General features: G+C 45.4%; 1 protein-coding gene across 1 annotated transcript; it reads right to left on the bottom strand.

Annotated features, from left to right (window-relative positions):
• Positions 1-1,557: 1,557 nt before the first annotated feature.
• Positions 1,558-14,320, bottom strand: LOC113418173 (CCN family member 1-like). The gene is made up of 5 exons (XM_026676910.2): positions 13,994-14,320; positions 12,691-12,907; positions 10,093-10,419; positions 6,187-6,392; positions 1,558-4,323 (listed from the first exon to the last, which is right to left on the bottom strand). The coding sequence occupies exons 1-5, from the start codon at positions 14,042-14,044 to the stop codon at positions 4,015-4,017; spliced, it is 1,110 nt and encodes a 369-aa protein (XP_026532695.1). The 5' UTR covers positions 14,045-14,320; the 3' UTR covers positions 1,558-4,014.
• Between the last annotated feature and the right edge of the window lie 1,835 nt (positions 14,321-16,155).

Raw genomic sequence — 16,155 nt, 5'->3', positions numbered from 1 at the left:
AATCACAATTCATAAGTGATTTACCCATGTAAACATTATCTGTTTACACATGTTGGTTTGCATTTAGCATGTAGGGTTGCTCTGAAATTATCTTCACAGAAACTCTTTGAGGTGAAGATAATGTTATTTACCCAACCTCTATCTTCATCCAACTGTTTAATCATTATACTAAATGAACAATGAGGGACAAAAGAAACATTGATCTCTGTAGATTTTACCAGAAAATAATCCTGCTGTGATTATTCTTTTAAAAATAGATGTCGGGTTACAACCTCAACTCATTCCTATGTTTTTATCATGTTGACTAGAACTGACAGGATCTTGATTCAACATTTGATGGACCACATTTTCCCCAGCCTAGTCTTTTCCAATTATTTTTCCAAAATTAGGAAAAGATTTAAAGAATACTGGTAATTGTAACACAATAGGGGACTGTAAACATGGTTATTAATAGTGTTGGGTAGGGGTGTGCTCCAATAGTATTGATCCTTCTAATCTCCAGCTATGTCAGCTCATAACTATGTTTCCTTAGAAATAGGGTCTGTGGGCCTAATTTACCAGCACATGTGTATAAGTGCATGTCTGCATTCTGCTTAGTACACAGCAAAACCTACCTAAAGAAATGCAGCAAAATGAGTCCCACAAATGGAGGGCTAATAAACAAAAAACAAAAAACTCTGTTGAACCTGCATCCCTGAAGCAAACACATTTAAATCTAATTTCCAAAACTCCGCACAGGGTTTGGCTGAATAGTATGCAAAATTGCCTTTGAATATTACAGGTCAGGAGGAATGCTTTACTTGGCAATACTCATCAGCAGGTTTGTTTGTTTTTCCAAATGGGCGTTGTTTCAACAATTATGCCTCTGTCTTCTGCTGCTGTGCTTCCAGATCCTGGGGGAATTACTTATTTATTCAATACCTGTTGATGTTTTCTGTAAAATGAGGGGGAACTCAGGGGTTTATCTGGAAGGAATCAGGAATTCCCTTGCTCTGCTCCAGATATTCAGAAGTATTTTCAGTGGTGGGATTCAAAAAAAATTACTACCAGTTCTGGTGGGCGTGGCAGGGGAAGGATACTGCAAAATCTCCATTCCCTCCCCTCCCCACTAACCTGCTTTCCAGCTCCGTTCTCCTGTGCAGAGCAACAAAAGAAGACCCAGCCGATCAGCTGGGACTCAGGAGGCAGAGAATAGATAGGGGCAGGGCCAGTCAGAGGTGGTTTTTGCCAGTTCTCCAAACTACTCAAAATTTCCGCTACTGGTTCTCCAGAACTGGTCAGAATCTGTTGGATACCACCTCTGAGTATTTTACTTCTCTCAATTTTCTTCTTTAAGGGGTTGTATATCTTCCACCAAAGGGCAGTGGGAGAGACATGACAATGGATGGACTCCAGCAAGAGTCCGAAAGCTTGGCAAACTAAAACTCTGGTCCCAGTGACCGACTCAGATTGGATCCTGCAGCATTATCCTGCGACACTTATATTTGCCTTCATTCGTGGACATGACAATGTATAGAATTATAGCCATATAATCTTCATTGAAACAAAGGATCAGCATAAGTTTGAATAAAATATATTTTAAAATAGCAGAAGCATTCCAAATAAGGCCAGGTCCTGCCTGTTCCCTTACAGATTTGGGAGGGGAAAAAATCCAAAGTATAATTCCAAAGCAAGTAGCATAGCAATGCTCATTCCCCACAGCCCAAGAATAGTCAGCTACTTTTACTATAACCATCTCTAAAGTCATTTTGAGAGAGTTGCAGATTCAGAGTTGATGGTTCCAAGAATCAAAAACATGCTGGTACCTTCCAAGTGACTCTTACTTTTTCCTTAATTTGAAGCCCTACAATGAAAGTTTTTTTTTTTTTTTTGAGGACTGCCACATAAGCCACAGATCAGCCATGTGGTGCCTGCACTCACCATGGTATGTGGCCTCTGCTCCCAACACACACAGTTCATGGGATCCCTAAACCAAATAAAAATTAGTTTTTCATCTTAAAATAAAAGGCCAAAATAAAGATCAAAATCAGCAATAATACAGTTTCACAAGGTTTTGTAATCTCAGTAGATCTGGGCTGTGTATATATGTTCATGTGTACACCTTACACAGCCCATCCTGGAAGACCTTTGTCTCCACCGATTGAGAACCATTGGTGGTTCCACAATCTCTTGCCACTATTCATTTTGACTTGTAATTAAGGTGGAATACATTTAGGGGACATCAGATGCCTACAAGTGATCAAGACAAATCCAAGTCCATAAGATACATCCATACCATTGTCTGTCTCTGGCAGAAGATTGTTTTGGAAGCATTATATCAAGCCCATTTTGAGTATAATTTTGAAAGAGCCGTATCCTGTTTCTCTGCTACAGAGCTTTCTATCAAGCAGGAAGGGTCATAAAACAGACTAAAATGAGAAACGCTGAACTATCACTGTAGCAACTCGAAGATTAACATAGGAATAAAAACTTTGCATCTAGAAGGTAATGCACAGAAGGCTTCATTATGAAGCTAAATAGCCATCGCTCCAATCTATTATTGAAGCTTTTCTTTATGCAAAACAAAATAAAGATTTTAAAAATCCATAAAATAATCTTCAGAGCAGAGAGTACTTTGCTGCACGTATAAATATAGGCTTTCTTAACTGTTCCAAAATGTTTCAAGTCCCTTCTAATACTGTGCCCTGGTTTGTTGGTTTGTTTTCAGCATTCCTTTTGTTGTTCACCAGGACCAGAATGGGAAATAGGATGTTTTTTGTTTTGTTTTTTAAGTGCTTTTTGGCTCAATCGTTGATTGGAAAACGGACAGTATCTCAAACGCTGCTTTGTTATACATCTCTGCTGCTGCAGCCCAACACAAAATTCTTTGTGCAACTATCATCATTGTAGAAGCTTTTTAAACCAGAGATTAAAATGGGTGCACATATAGAACAATCCTCTTTCAACTCCATTTCAACTCATTTTAAAACCATCAAGTAATTTTGTTTTTCCTCTGTTTGAGATCTCCCTCCAATGAATGTGAAGCTTAAAAGCTAGACTAGCAACCAACAGCCTAGTAGCCTAACAGAGTGCAAACTAGAGGAGATGGAAAGTAGACCATGAATGAGCAGTGTATACGGATTTCCCTTCCTGGGGCTCCTTCCTGGAAACATCTTGCCATTAGGGGGCACTGTGGGCAGTCAGGAATGTAGCCTTTGGATGTAAAGATGGGCAAACTAGCAAACCCGTTTAAACTGAAGGACAAGGAGGAAGCAAACTAAGGAGCAGAAGTAAACAATGGTGAGATAAGGGAGAGGAAGACCCAACCAGCATCTCTTTCTGGCCAGTTGGTCAGAAAAATCAGGGGGGGATACATACTTTTGTTATCTGAGTTTTGTTTCCCATCTCCTTTTCATTCCTTATTCATTAGATTGCTCTAAGGTTTTATTGCCAGATCCCAAACTCATTCAGAATTGTGGCTCTTTTGAGAGACAGCTTATTCCACTATAGTTCATACTTATCTAACTTAAAATGTACTATTCCCCCCCAAATTCTGGGATCTTGAAAATGTCAAAACTGCCCAGTTTGGGATTTAGCAACCTGAACCACAGACCCCCCCACCCCACCGCAGCTACCAGTAGTGCATAATGCTGCGCTTCCTCAAACTTTCGAGCATGAGGGCCATGAAATAAAAAATCAAATCAAATCAGAAGTCTTTGATCTTCTACTACCATAGTAGCTTGAGACTCAGTTCCAGCCTGAGCTTGGCTGGACTGAGTATAGAGAGACTGAAATCCGTGCCATTCGATCCGTTCCCACTGGATAGCCATGCTCCCAACATAGCCCAATGCATTTTCCAAATACCGAAGGGTGAGGCCATTTCCAAATGCCGTTTTATCTTCCAGATTTGCATTCAGGGAAGCAGAGCAACTACAGCCTGTCTTAGCTTCATGGATCAAGCAGGAGGGGGAAGGGCCTGGATGATCCAAAGTAATCCACCAGAGCCATCACCGGTAGACAGGTTGGCATGCCCTGTCATTCCAGGAATTTGTGGATGTCCCCATTCAGCTGATACTGGGGTCCCGTGGCAGCTTCACTCAGCAGCGGGCAGTGAGATGCCCCACACTGGCAAGTATGGATCATCATGACTTTCTTGGTAAAACTGCTCCCATCAGGACAATGGAAGGGTACATTTAGTGTACGAGTGCGCAGAGGTACACAGCAGCGGCCATCCAGGCAGGCCCCACAGAAACTGGGCTGGTAACGACGTGGGCTCTTGCAACCCGCATGACTGAATCTCACGGGCTCTTGCACTTTGTGCGTCCTCAGACATTTCTTGCCTTTCTAAAAAAAAGGGGGGGGGAGAAGGGGGAAAGGAAAGTATTTAATGCTACCCATCTAGTCCTCTCTCGGGCCCAGACTGCTATGAATTAGTACAGCTTTCCCCACTGCATCAACTTATTTAAAACTGCCTGCAAACAGGGCCAGTAAAACTCTTAGATATATTGTCCCAAATATCCCTGGAGAAGATTAAACTACAGACCATTTAATTAGGGTGTCTGAAGTCAGAACCACAGACCAGCATTAGTTAGGGAATGCTGACTTCAATTATTAGATACCCCATTCCTTACCCAGAACCTGGCTACAGGAAACTCATATTTTTTTATTAATACCATGTTTCTCATATAATAAGGCCGGATTTTATTTTTTTTGAGCCCCGAAAAAACGGCTAGGACGTCTTTTCGGGAGTGAATTACTTTCTCCCCTCCGCGCACCCTCACCGAGGGTGTCCCGCCGGCAGCTATGCCTCGCCACCAGCCACTCCTAACGGCCAATCATGGTGGAGCACAAGAGGGCTCCTTTACCCCCACCAAGCGCTGAAAACCCGGGTCAGCGGGCGGGCAGGGATGTCTGCCGGCAGCGTTTCAGCCGCTTCTCAGGCCTCTGTAGCTTTCACAGTTCCCACCGGTGCTGGCGCCTCTCTCGCCAGCGGCGTCTCCAACAACAGCATGAGTCGCTCCCGCTTTTCCCCAGTCCCCATAACAGGGAAAAAAAACATTTTGAGGTACCTGGGAGCGCCGCGCACTGCCTTTTGGTTTAATCCTGAGCGGCTGGGTGGGCGTGAGAAGAACCGAACGAGCATCTCTGCTGCTGCTACCCTTGGTGCTCCAGCCTCGGGCAATGCAAGTTTGCAAAAGTCCCGGTGCGCAGCCGGTTCCTGCATTCCAAGAGCCCAGGCTGAGCTGCAGCTGTCCCTCTTTCGCCAGCGCCATCTCCAACAACAGTGGCAGCAGCGGGAACCGTGGAAGCGTTTCAGCCGCTTCTTGGGTGGGGGAGCCACCTCTATAACTTCCACGGTTGCTGCCGCTGTTGTTGGAGACGGCACTGGCGAGTGAGGGACAGCTGCAGCTCAGCCTGGGCGCTTGAATGCAGGAACGGGCTGCGCACCGGAACTTTTGCAAACTTGCAGAGCCCGAGGCTGGAGCACCAAAGGTAGCAGCAGCAGAGACGCTCTCTCGGCTCTTCTCACGCCCACCCAGCCGCTCGGGATTAAACCAAAACGCAGCGCGCGGTGCTCCCAGGTACCTCAAAATGTTTTTTTTCCCTGTTGTTACGGGGACTGGGGAAAAGCGGGAGCGACTCAGACGCTGTTGTTGGAGACGGTGCTGGCGAGAGAGGCGCCAGCACCAGTGGGAGCCGTGGGAGCTAGAGGCCTGAGAAGTGGCTGAAACGCTGCCGGACATCCACGCCGATGCCGCCCGCCTGCTGACCCAGGTCTGCAGCAAAGGCGCTTGGTGGGGGTAAGGGAGCCTCCGTGCTCCACCATGATTGGCCGTTTGAGAGGCTGATGGTGAGGCATAGCTGACCTGCGGGCACTCCTAATGGCAAGTTCCCCCACCTTCCCCCAATTTCGCATGTTTTAAACTAGGCCTAAATTTGGGGGGAGGGGCTTAATTTCATTTTATGCCTAGAAAAATGCTGGGTCTTCCTATTGTGGGGGGGCGTATTGTTGGAGAAACACGGTGTATACAGTAGTTAATATACACATTCTGATTTCCAGAAACTGGGTTATAATTGTAAGGCCTCTTCCCCATTTGGACTGCAACTCTTGTCAACTCCACACAGCATGATCTATGGCTAGGATCAAAAGGGAAGGCTGCAGTAACCGACACTAGCCCTCCTTTTCTTTTGGTTCTGCCATCTCACCTTTAGCTTTGAAAAATCAGGCTGCTCACAGGGCCTGACCTGACACAATCGGGTTTCTTTGATCAGCTTGCATTGGGGATTATTGCTGTTGATGCGGGTAGAGATGCCAAAACCACAACTCTTAGAGCACGGGGACCAGTGTGTGGTCTGGACCAAGCATTTGCGCTCTTGCTTTGTATCCTGATCCTGGAAGAATGGTCTCCATGCTGAGGAGAGAGAGAGAGAGAGAGAGAAATCTCATTACTTCACCATCATAGGGATCCCAAGGGAGACATGAGCAAAACAACATCCCAGCAACTGGGATGACTGCACACAACAAGATGCTGTTGGTGGACCAGTAGTGGGCAGCCCTTGGTGCACTGCCGGTGAGTAGCTCAGGGCTGGGCACTTTTGGAAACTGAGCAATTATTTAGATGCTCAGATTTGTCCAGCGAAGTTCTTCTACCAAGAAGAGCCTCTGGCAGTTCTGCTACTTCACTGGGTATTTCATGAAGAGGTCAAAGCAAACTGTGCATCAGATGGTTATAGCATAGAAAACCGAAGAAAGAGGAAGAAAGAAAACAAATCTGAGTTCTAGAGTTCGGGTACCAACTTTTCTGTGTTTAAAACTTTGGTGACTGAGCAATGTATCAGGTCAGTGGGGCCCACCTCATATCTGCCTTCCTCTTCCACACTCCTGTAATGTTAAGAATGTCTGGGGACATTTCTTATTTCTATTTTGCATGGAAAATTAAACAAGAGTCAGGGCTGACACTTACAGCCATGTTTTTTTCCCCTGCTGTCCTTCTGCTGGGAAGAAGTTATATTGACATAAATTGTGTTGCTCCCACCAACTACGGCAAGAGTGTCAAACTGGAGGCCTTGAGGCCGGAACCAGCCCGTGGGGTGCTTAGATCTGGCCCGCCCTGGAAACAGCAAAGGACCGGCCCATGGTGCCTCTGCCAACAAAAATGGTGTTCAGGGAGGCTGCACCCTCTGATTTCACTGGCAGAGGGCTTCAGGAGGCCATCACAGTTGAAAATGGAGCCTCAATGAATGATGTCGAGCTGGCCATGCCCCTCTGCCCCCAGGCCCCACCACCCAAGATCAAACACAACCCTGGTGCGTCCCTCAATGAAATCGAGTTGACACGGTATCTTCACCATGTCTCAGCAACATGAATGGGGAGTGCTACTGTTGCCCTCATGCAACTTTCAACACAAAGTAGATTTCAGGACAGTGACTGGGGGATTTCTTGCTAGTTTTTCCAGAAGGAAAACCAGTCACCTATCCTGAACATGCGTGTGCAGAGTGCACTGATAAATCAACATCTAATTTTTATCATTCGCTACATGCTTCTGACAAACTTAAATCAAACTCCCAGGAAATCCATAATACTCTATGAAGCCTGCGATGGTCCAAATATTTATTTATTTATTGAATTTATATTGCCGCTCATGGCAACTCGAAGCGGCTTGCAGAATGTAAAACCATATTTAAAGTAAAAAACACCAAAAACTAAACAAAAAGAATCAAATAAATTAATAAAGTACAATAGAACAAAATCTGGAAAAAAATAAAAAATCACACACCCCCAATTCCCACCCCCTGCCCTGACAACAGCAGATTACACGAGCCATTTGATGGGCTCTATCCTGCTCTGGTTTCCCCAGGCCTGCTGGCAGAACCAGGTCTTCAGTTCCTTCCGGAAGAGTATCAGAGAAGGGGCCATTCTAATCTCTGGGGAATGATGTTCCAGAGAGAGGGAGCCACCACGGAGAAGGCCCTTCTTCTGGGTCCCACCAGGTGTATCTCCCTCAGGGATGGGACCCGCAGCATTCCCTGCCTCCCTGCTCTGATGGGTCGGGTAGATGTGACTGGCAAGAGACATTCCCTCAGGTAATTTGATCCCAAGCCATGAAGGGCTTTAAAGGTAACCAATAACCACGAGATGGCAGCATCTATGAAACCATTCTTGAATGGTAACATACATTCTAGGCTACATCAAAGAATTTTGATGGGCAATATTGAAGGGCAAAGAATTTGTACCTCCCCATCCAAAAAGTCTGAGATCAGAAGAGCTGATTGGAAATACAGAAATGCCTGAACCAGAAAGAACTCTACGCTACTGTGCCTTTAGATCATTTGCCTCTAGATCTTTTTTTAGTATTTTTCCCCTCTGAAGCCAATTTCTTCTGCAAATCAATTTTGATCAAGTAAACTAGTATCTTTTCTCCCATTCCCATTCCCTGAGGGTCTGTGTGCCTCTTAGGCTTTTTCTAGTTTACATATTTATTTACAATCTTCTCAACACACACACATGCACACTGTACACTCATATCAGATAGCAAGATTCCTGGCTGAAGATCTATCAATCTCCCGGGAGTCCGATATTGGAAAGATAAATAGACCAGGTTGCAGCCAAAACCACAATACTCATGGAGGCCCAGCGCCCAACAACTGATGGGGAGAGCTGTTCCTATATCTGACCTGCTGAGACAATTGGAATTGAGCTGACAATGTCCCTGACCGTGCCACTCCAGGGCATGTCTACCTATTACATAAGTTTTGCACTCCTTCCAACTGGAATAACTAAGAATGGATCTGGATTGCCTGAGTTACAAGCTGGAGATGAGAAGGAAATAATGCTGTTAGGACAGGGCTGTCAAATTCCTGGCCTGCGGGCCAGATGCATCACGCGCTGGCCATGCCTACACCCGATTTAGCAAAGGGGGGAAAGTCCCAATACGTCACGTGACACTGCCGTGATGACGTGAGTTAGATACCCCTGCGTTAGGATTATGCCCCACCAAAACAATCAGCCATCTTTGTGCTGCAGCTAGCAGGATGTGAGAACGAACCCACAAAATTATCTTGCAATTCCCCTGAGTTCTTGAGAAAGTTGCACTCTGGACATCAGGTGAAAAAAAAACTGATATGGATGCCGTGCTTTCTGACCTCACCCTCACCACCCACAGTCATGTTTAGTAGAAATAGCAGCTGGAAACCAAAGCAAAATGCAAATAAAGTATCACATTTCATGACCCCCTGAAGAGCATCAGATTTAGATCCCAAAAGGGCAACAGGCTACTGCCATTCCTACCCCTATTTTTGTTTAGTGTTCCCATCCTACTTAGGATCACCTCCCAACACCAGGTTACATATTTTAATCTCTTGTTGTTGAAACAAAACTATTTTTAAGGTCAGCTCGTTCTATCCTCTGCACATCTTGTTGCTTGTATCTACACCGAGAGCTTCTGCACCGGGGACAAATTCCTTGTGTGTGTCCAGTCACCCTTGGCCAATAAAGACTTTTATTCTATGCTATCCACTCAAAGCACAAGCTTTTTGAGAGTGCACAGACTGCACATAGGGAGTGAGAGCAGAGGGATTGCAAGACTCGACCTCAACCAGAAAATTTAACAAACAAATTTGGGAGGCTGCCTTGGCCATTGACTTCATATCCGGTCACATTTAGATGATATTGCTGCGATTTTCCATGTATTGCCCCTGTAAACCTAATCTTATTAAGACCTACTGTCTTATTTCCATTATCTTAATCATAACAGAAAGTATCCCTACAAACGGCTTCAAGAACAATATGTTTGTCCTGAAGCAGCAGAGACACTCCAGCCTTAAAAAAGATGATGATTAGTGGATATTCTGGTTAGATGCTCTGCAGCAGTTGTTCCTTCAAAAGAATACTCCTGACCGATGCAACTCTGTGGCCTTGTAGTTACCCCATCTAAATCTTTGAAGCAATTATAAATTGCAAAATCCTCTTTCCCTGTCATTTTGTCCCAACTTTACCAAGAGAAATATTTCTTTCAGTTGAATAAGGAAAGTACATAAAGTTCCTAACACCACTAACACTGGTGGGGCTTGAGTAACTCAACTTTGCTGAGTTTCTGTCTTCTGCCCACTCACCTGGCAGGTTCTTCCAGTGTCCACCTTTACCCGCATAGATGATTTCATTGTTACTGGCCTCTCCATTTGAGTTGTACTCAAAGGCGACACCTTTGTACTTCTTGGATCCTTTGCTGCACACAAATTTCTTGCAGCATTGACCGGGTACTTTAAGGAGCCGGGGACTGGAACAGCCTAGTGAAGCCAGAGGCAGTTCCAGTGGGCAAAGAGGCTGGCAACCCACCGCTCCATCAATGCAAGTGCATTGATGTTTGCAACTAGGCTGGAAGTTCTCTCCATTTTGGTAGATACGGCCGTTGTATTCGCAGGTCCGACCTTCTTGCTTTGCTGAGGAAGGGAAGAAAAAAGACGTTCCGATTTAGTTGGTGTGTGTTTAAGGGTGTAATCATATATAACATACACATTTATAAGAGAGGATCATGTCAGAAGTTACAAATTGCATGAATTACCAAGGTACTGTGTTGGGGCAAGCAATCACTAATCATGCCATCCATGATCCTTTTCTCCCCTAAGCCAGGTAATTTCTTATTAATCTATTTTCAAACAAACATACATAGGATCCTTTGAAATAGCTGCAGAAAGAAGTCTTAAATCATTCTGAACTTCAGCACAAAGATTTCCCAGCCTGCATCTAATTAGGATTTCACCTTCATAGACACCAGGGAGCACTGTTCACACAAACAGACCTGAAAAATAACCAAGGGGTACTGAGAACACTTCAAGGTCACATCCCACTGGTCTGCGCTAACATACAACTTCAGTTGAAACTGGGAGTGGTACCCGAAACCTCAGAGTTAGATTATGCAGAAGTGAAAACACAGCCAAGTCACTGGCTATCACCTTTAGAAGTCAGAGGAAAATATTTATCTGCAGAAATTTTAGGGGCCATGTCAACAAGAGGCGAGTGTTCTGAGCTTTAAATAGACATGTGAAAACAGGATGTGAAAAACACACACAGCCTGGGATCAGGTTGCAGTGGCTTGGGAAAGGGCTGGAGGCCTTCTGCTGGGGGGTCTGGTGAGAATTCTAGCATAAAAAGGAATGTAGTCTTTACCTTCTTGCTCTGCTACAAGTTGGCTTCTTTTTTTACTTGTCCTATATGTGCTTATAGGGTTTCTTTTATTTCCTGTATATTTGTCCACTGGGTGTAGGGAGCTATGGCTAGATCATCTGGAAGCCTCAGTTTTTAAAGCAAGTCTGATGCTCGTGTATGTACATCCTGGAAGTCTTATCTATGATAATAAAATCCAATCCATCTGCTCCACTTGCCAAGAAGCAAACCTCCTTCAGTTATGCAATCTGGTTTTCTACATGCATTCTTTCTACTTTCACTTCTGCATAGTTATTAAAAATGTCTCTTTTCTCAAATCTCTGGCTTTATATCACTGCCCCGATCTCTTTGTGTACTACTCTACTATTGAGCATAGAAGTTACTAGGTACTACAGAGTGATCTTATCTGCCAGTAATCTAAAGGAAGCTGGGATAAGACACAGTATTTTGGAAACTGACTGTTCGGTCCAAGCCCAGAGACAAGACACTGAGATCCAATCAAGTCCAATGCTAATGGACAGACTCTTGCCAAACTAAAGCTGTAACTTTCTAACCTCATAGATGTATCCTGAGAGATTCTGGGGTGTGATTATCCCGAACCACTTTTCCCTTTCCGCATCCAGCTCAGGACCGTGCAGTCTCTTAATCTGGGCTTCTTTCTGGGAAAGCTCTTTGTTGCCAAAACTCTCACACTGCTCCTCCAGGTGCACATTCCATCACACTCACACAAGTTATCTTCATTAGCACTGAATGATCTCCCTATTTCCAATAACTCAACATTTCTAAAAAGATATCACTGGGCATGGAGATCAGTCCAGCTCAGATTTATATGCCAAATAGCCTGGACAAACAGACCTGCCTTCTGTTAAACCATTGGTCCATCCAGCCAAATCTGTCTACACACATTGATGAGCAGTGGTGCTTTAAGCCTTCCACCAGTCGTCTAGCGTATTTGGAGATACTACCTCCAGTGACTTTTGGCTTGCAAAGATTGTGCCCAATCAAATCAGCCACAAAGCAATGAATGAAGGCATATTTCTAAGACAGATGAATTTGGAACCATTCCCTGCTATAATAAAATGCTGCTTCTTGTGAAACTGAGGGTAACTAATTCACTAGGTCAAGCATTTTTCAGTGCTTAATCACCTAGAAACTTCACTGGGGTGAACACTATATTAATCACTTAAAACTTCACTGCAATTTCTTAATTATTAACACAGGAGATTGCAATAGGACAAACATACAGAAATCCCATTATAAAAGCTTACTCTATTGTTTTAAAGAACGACTTTTTTAAAAAAAAATCGCTAAAAATAACCCACGGATACTTCGCTCCAATTTCAGCGGTAGATTTTTAGACATACAAGTCCAGCCTGGAACTCCAACCTTCTGTCCTTCAGAGGGCCACTTCCAGACCCCTCTTTCCAGCATGGCACCGTCCCTGATCGCCGGGAATGGAGGGAGCTGTCACCCACCTCATCTAGAAGTAGCAGGTGAGGAACGGCTCCTCCAACTCCAGGCCAGGTTGCGTGCAAAGGCTTACTTACCCCAACAGATGCCCCGGGTCGCTAAGGGGTCGGCCCCAAAATTGCACTCCAGGCCTTTATGAGGATCGCAGGGCGACAGCTTGTCACAGTCCTCGTTGAGCTGGCGGGCGCACACCTGGCAGCAGCCACAGTCGTCGAAAACCGAGCTGACTCCGGGAGGGCAGCGAAGGGGAAGCGGCGCGCAGCGGCATGGGAAAGGGCAGCGGCGGCCCGCGACCTGCAAAAGAGCGAGAGCGGCCGGGAAAGGCAGTTCTTTCGGCAGGCCCGGGAGGAAGGCGTCCAGCGAACCAACTCCCAGCAGCCTCCAGGTTCAGAAGACCAGGAAGCCCCCCTTCCTGCGCCTGGCTCTTTCGGGAGCGAACGCTTTCGCTTTTCCACCCCTTGCTCCCCACCTCCACCCCCACCCTCCTTTTCAAGGCGACACTAGAGGTCGTTTCCTAGAGGGCGCTGCGTGCCGCGCAGTCCCGGCATTCTCTCTCCCCCCACCCGCCACCCACCCTCCACCCACCCCGCCGGGATCTCCATCCCGTCGACCACGCGGGGATTACAGTTCTGGAAACAAATGAAAGCGTCCGGCCGCCGAGGCAGCGGAGGCCATGCGACCGGCAGCTCTGGGGATCGACGGAGGCGGAAAACGAAACTCCTTGCGCACCCTTGACGGGCTGCTGCTTATTCCCGATCTGGCCCCGGCGTGGAGCGGCCGGCTTTTAGGCAGGCGGTGAAGTTTGGCCCGATCCCCTTCTTGGGTGTTGTTTGTTAGGGAACAAGTGCTCGGACGTCAAACGGTGTCGGGCTTCCTGCCTTGGACTAGAAAGACCTCCAAGGTCCCTTCCAAACTCTGCCCTTCTGGTATTCTGCCAAGCCGAATTTCGGTGGCCTGATGAAGCCGGAACACGAATGGAAGGACACCTAAACCCGTCACCTGGTCATGATCTGAGTCAAGTCAAATCCCCCGGCCGGGAAGGTCAGCATTGGGGGCTAAGCAAGGTAGAAGCTGCTACTGGGGATTTAATGAGAATTTCCATCCTTCGGAGGTGGGTAAAAATGAGGAGCCAGATGGTTGTGGGGAGGGGAGGCATATGCTGACTCTGTAAACCTCTTTAGAGAGGGCTGGAAAAGCACTGTGAAGCGGTGTACAAGTCTAAGCGCTATTGCTATTTGATCCAACCCCATTATGATTTTCGCTGTTTGACAGCTGGTCATTTTTTTCCCTGTCATATTGACAATAACGTCGCACCCTTTCCCCCCCCAATTCACATGTCGAAACAGAGGAGAAAGGGCTAGTCTAGCTAAGACTACTCACCTGAGAGAAACCCAGCAGGAAAGCTACGAGGGTCAGGGCAGCCGCTCTCATTCCTGATCGATGAGAAAAGGCGACCAGGAAGAGGGCGACTATTGCTGAAGGAGAGAAGCAAAAACACCCGGGGAAGCAAACTCCCAGTGAGACGGAATTGAGCGTTGAGGCTCTGCCTCTATAAGGTCTCAGGACCCTGGCACACCCCCTTTTCTGCTACTTCCAGTACCTACAAGTGCTATTCCCTTCTTTCTGTATTTATATTTTCCCCAGGCCCTCCCACCTACCGGGCGGAGGGCCAGTGGGAACCTCCTGTCAGCCAATAGCAACGGTGGCGCACTTCCAAACATTCCAGGGGTGGGACTTGGGAAAGGTAGGAGGGGCCGCATGAATAGAGTCATTCATAAAATTAGAAAGCCAGTGCATTCCGAGGCGATGTGCGTTTGGCCAAGATGTTCCGCTAGCAGAGAAGCACTTTCTATGCAAACTGTTGAATTAAGGTCCTTACTCTCATGGGGCACCTCGCTGTATAGGCAATCCAGTGTGAGGAGTAGCCACAAACATTCCTGGCGTGCAAAAAAAAAAAAAAAAAAATTAGGCAGAAGGAAAACATCATGGAAGGAGAAAAAATAAACGGAAGGAGGCCAACGCTGCCTTTCGCAGAGCAAATCTCTGATCTGACTCTTAAGGTAGATTCAAAGGCTCTAGGAACTGGGAACATCAAATGCCTGAGATTACTAGGGAGAATCAGAATGCAATTATGCCCGTGAGATGTTCTGTGCAGTTTTCGGGAGAATGCACAAAGTGTCAGGTCAGGATGAATTTATACCAATGAATCTGATTTAATCTTAAGTGCACATAGCACTGGAAAAAATGAGGGCTAGTACTGCAAAACACAGTTATGAAGAGGAGAAGACCTGCATTTTTTCTGCTCTCAACTCCTTAGAGGGAGAAATACAATTACCTACATACTGTGGTTTATCAACTTTCATTTTTTTATGAAGCCATATGTCTATCTTTGCGGCCCTGTTTCATGAAAATGCACCTCATATGCTGAGGGAAGAAGCGCCTTTCAATAATTTCCCTCTCCCTGCCCACGTTTGGAATTATGAAATATGGGCCATTGATCTTTGCTGTTTTAACCACAAGCGGGATGGCTTTGTTCTTCATTATATTGGCTTGGGTAGGTATGCAGCTCTTTTATTGCCTAACATGTTTGATTGTAATATGATTAATAAATCTCTAAACTAAGGAAAGAGAATCATAAACTAATTTAAAAACAACCTTCGCACATCCATAAAATATAGAATGATTTCCCTGCAACAATTTCTCAGAAGAAAAATAAAAGACATATTCCGTTATCTACAAATGTTTAAAAAACTTTAAGAAAACAAACTTAGATTTTATTGGCTACACAGAGTAGTTGCCCGGGTGAACAATTGGCACAGTCCTGGGGGTTATTCCTAGCTTTGATCATCTCAAAATACAATTTTCCCCATGCATCCACCCATGTTGACCTATTTTTCCATATACCCAGAAATGGGTATCCATTAATATCTTTGTAAAGGGCAGACTAGAATTAGAATGACAAAAGTGCCTGCCCACAGGACCTCAACTGAGCCCAGCAGAGGCCTGGGTGGAGTGGATCTTAATGTTGTTCTTTTGTGAGCTAGGTTTAGTCTTTTCTCAACCAAAGACTCATCTGGCTTCCAATCATCACGACAGCACAAAAGACCGTGCCAGCACTTAGCTTCTATGTTAAATGAATGTTAGGCTGCATGTAATGACAGCATTCTTTGAATAGCTGCAAGAGTGTCACGAAGAAGGTCAAGACCTCTGATCCATCAGTCCATAACTTTAAGTCATAGAATAATGGCTTTAAGTTAAGTTACAGGAAAAGAGAATCCAACTGGATGTCAGAAAAATCTTAAGAGTAGTTTAACAGGGGAGGCATTTAGCCAGAGAAGTAAAAGAAGTCTTCTCCCCGGCTACCACAAGTAGAGGCTGCACAGCCATTGGGTGGCTTTAATTTAGATTCTTGCTTTGAGCAAGGGACTTGCTTGATGGCCCCTCCCAATTCTATGATTCTGTGAAGTGAGTCCAATCTGTCACTTTTTACTGAAGCTTTGGGACAGGTTTAAACGTGGATTTATAACTATTTAACACTTGAG

Source organism: Notechis scutatus, chromosome 2 (genome assembly GCF_049901735.1).
Source record: "Notechis scutatus isolate UNSWTSFEM ecotype Mainland chromosome 2, rNotScu1.2, whole genome shotgun sequence".
NCBI classification, from domain to species: domain Eukaryota; kingdom Metazoa; phylum Chordata; class Lepidosauria; order Squamata; family Elapidae; genus Notechis; species Notechis scutatus.
This window is presented reverse-complemented; position numbering and strand designations above follow the sequence as displayed.

Bases quoted from the DNA above. Each gene is read 5' to 3' on its own strand.
- LOC113418173 (XM_026676910.2), bottom strand. From the start codon at position 14,044: ATGAGAGCGGCTGCCCTGACCCTCGTAGCTTTCCTGCTGGGTTTCTCT. The intron at 12,908-13,993 runs GTGAGTAGTCTT...GCTCTTTTGCAG, and splicing joins TCCTGCTGGGTTTCTCTCAG to GTCGCGGGCCGCCGCTGCCC. The intron at 6,393-10,092 runs GTGAGTGGGCAG...CTCTCTCCTCAG, and splicing joins ACACTGGAAGAACCTGCCAG to CATGGAGACCATTCTTCCAG.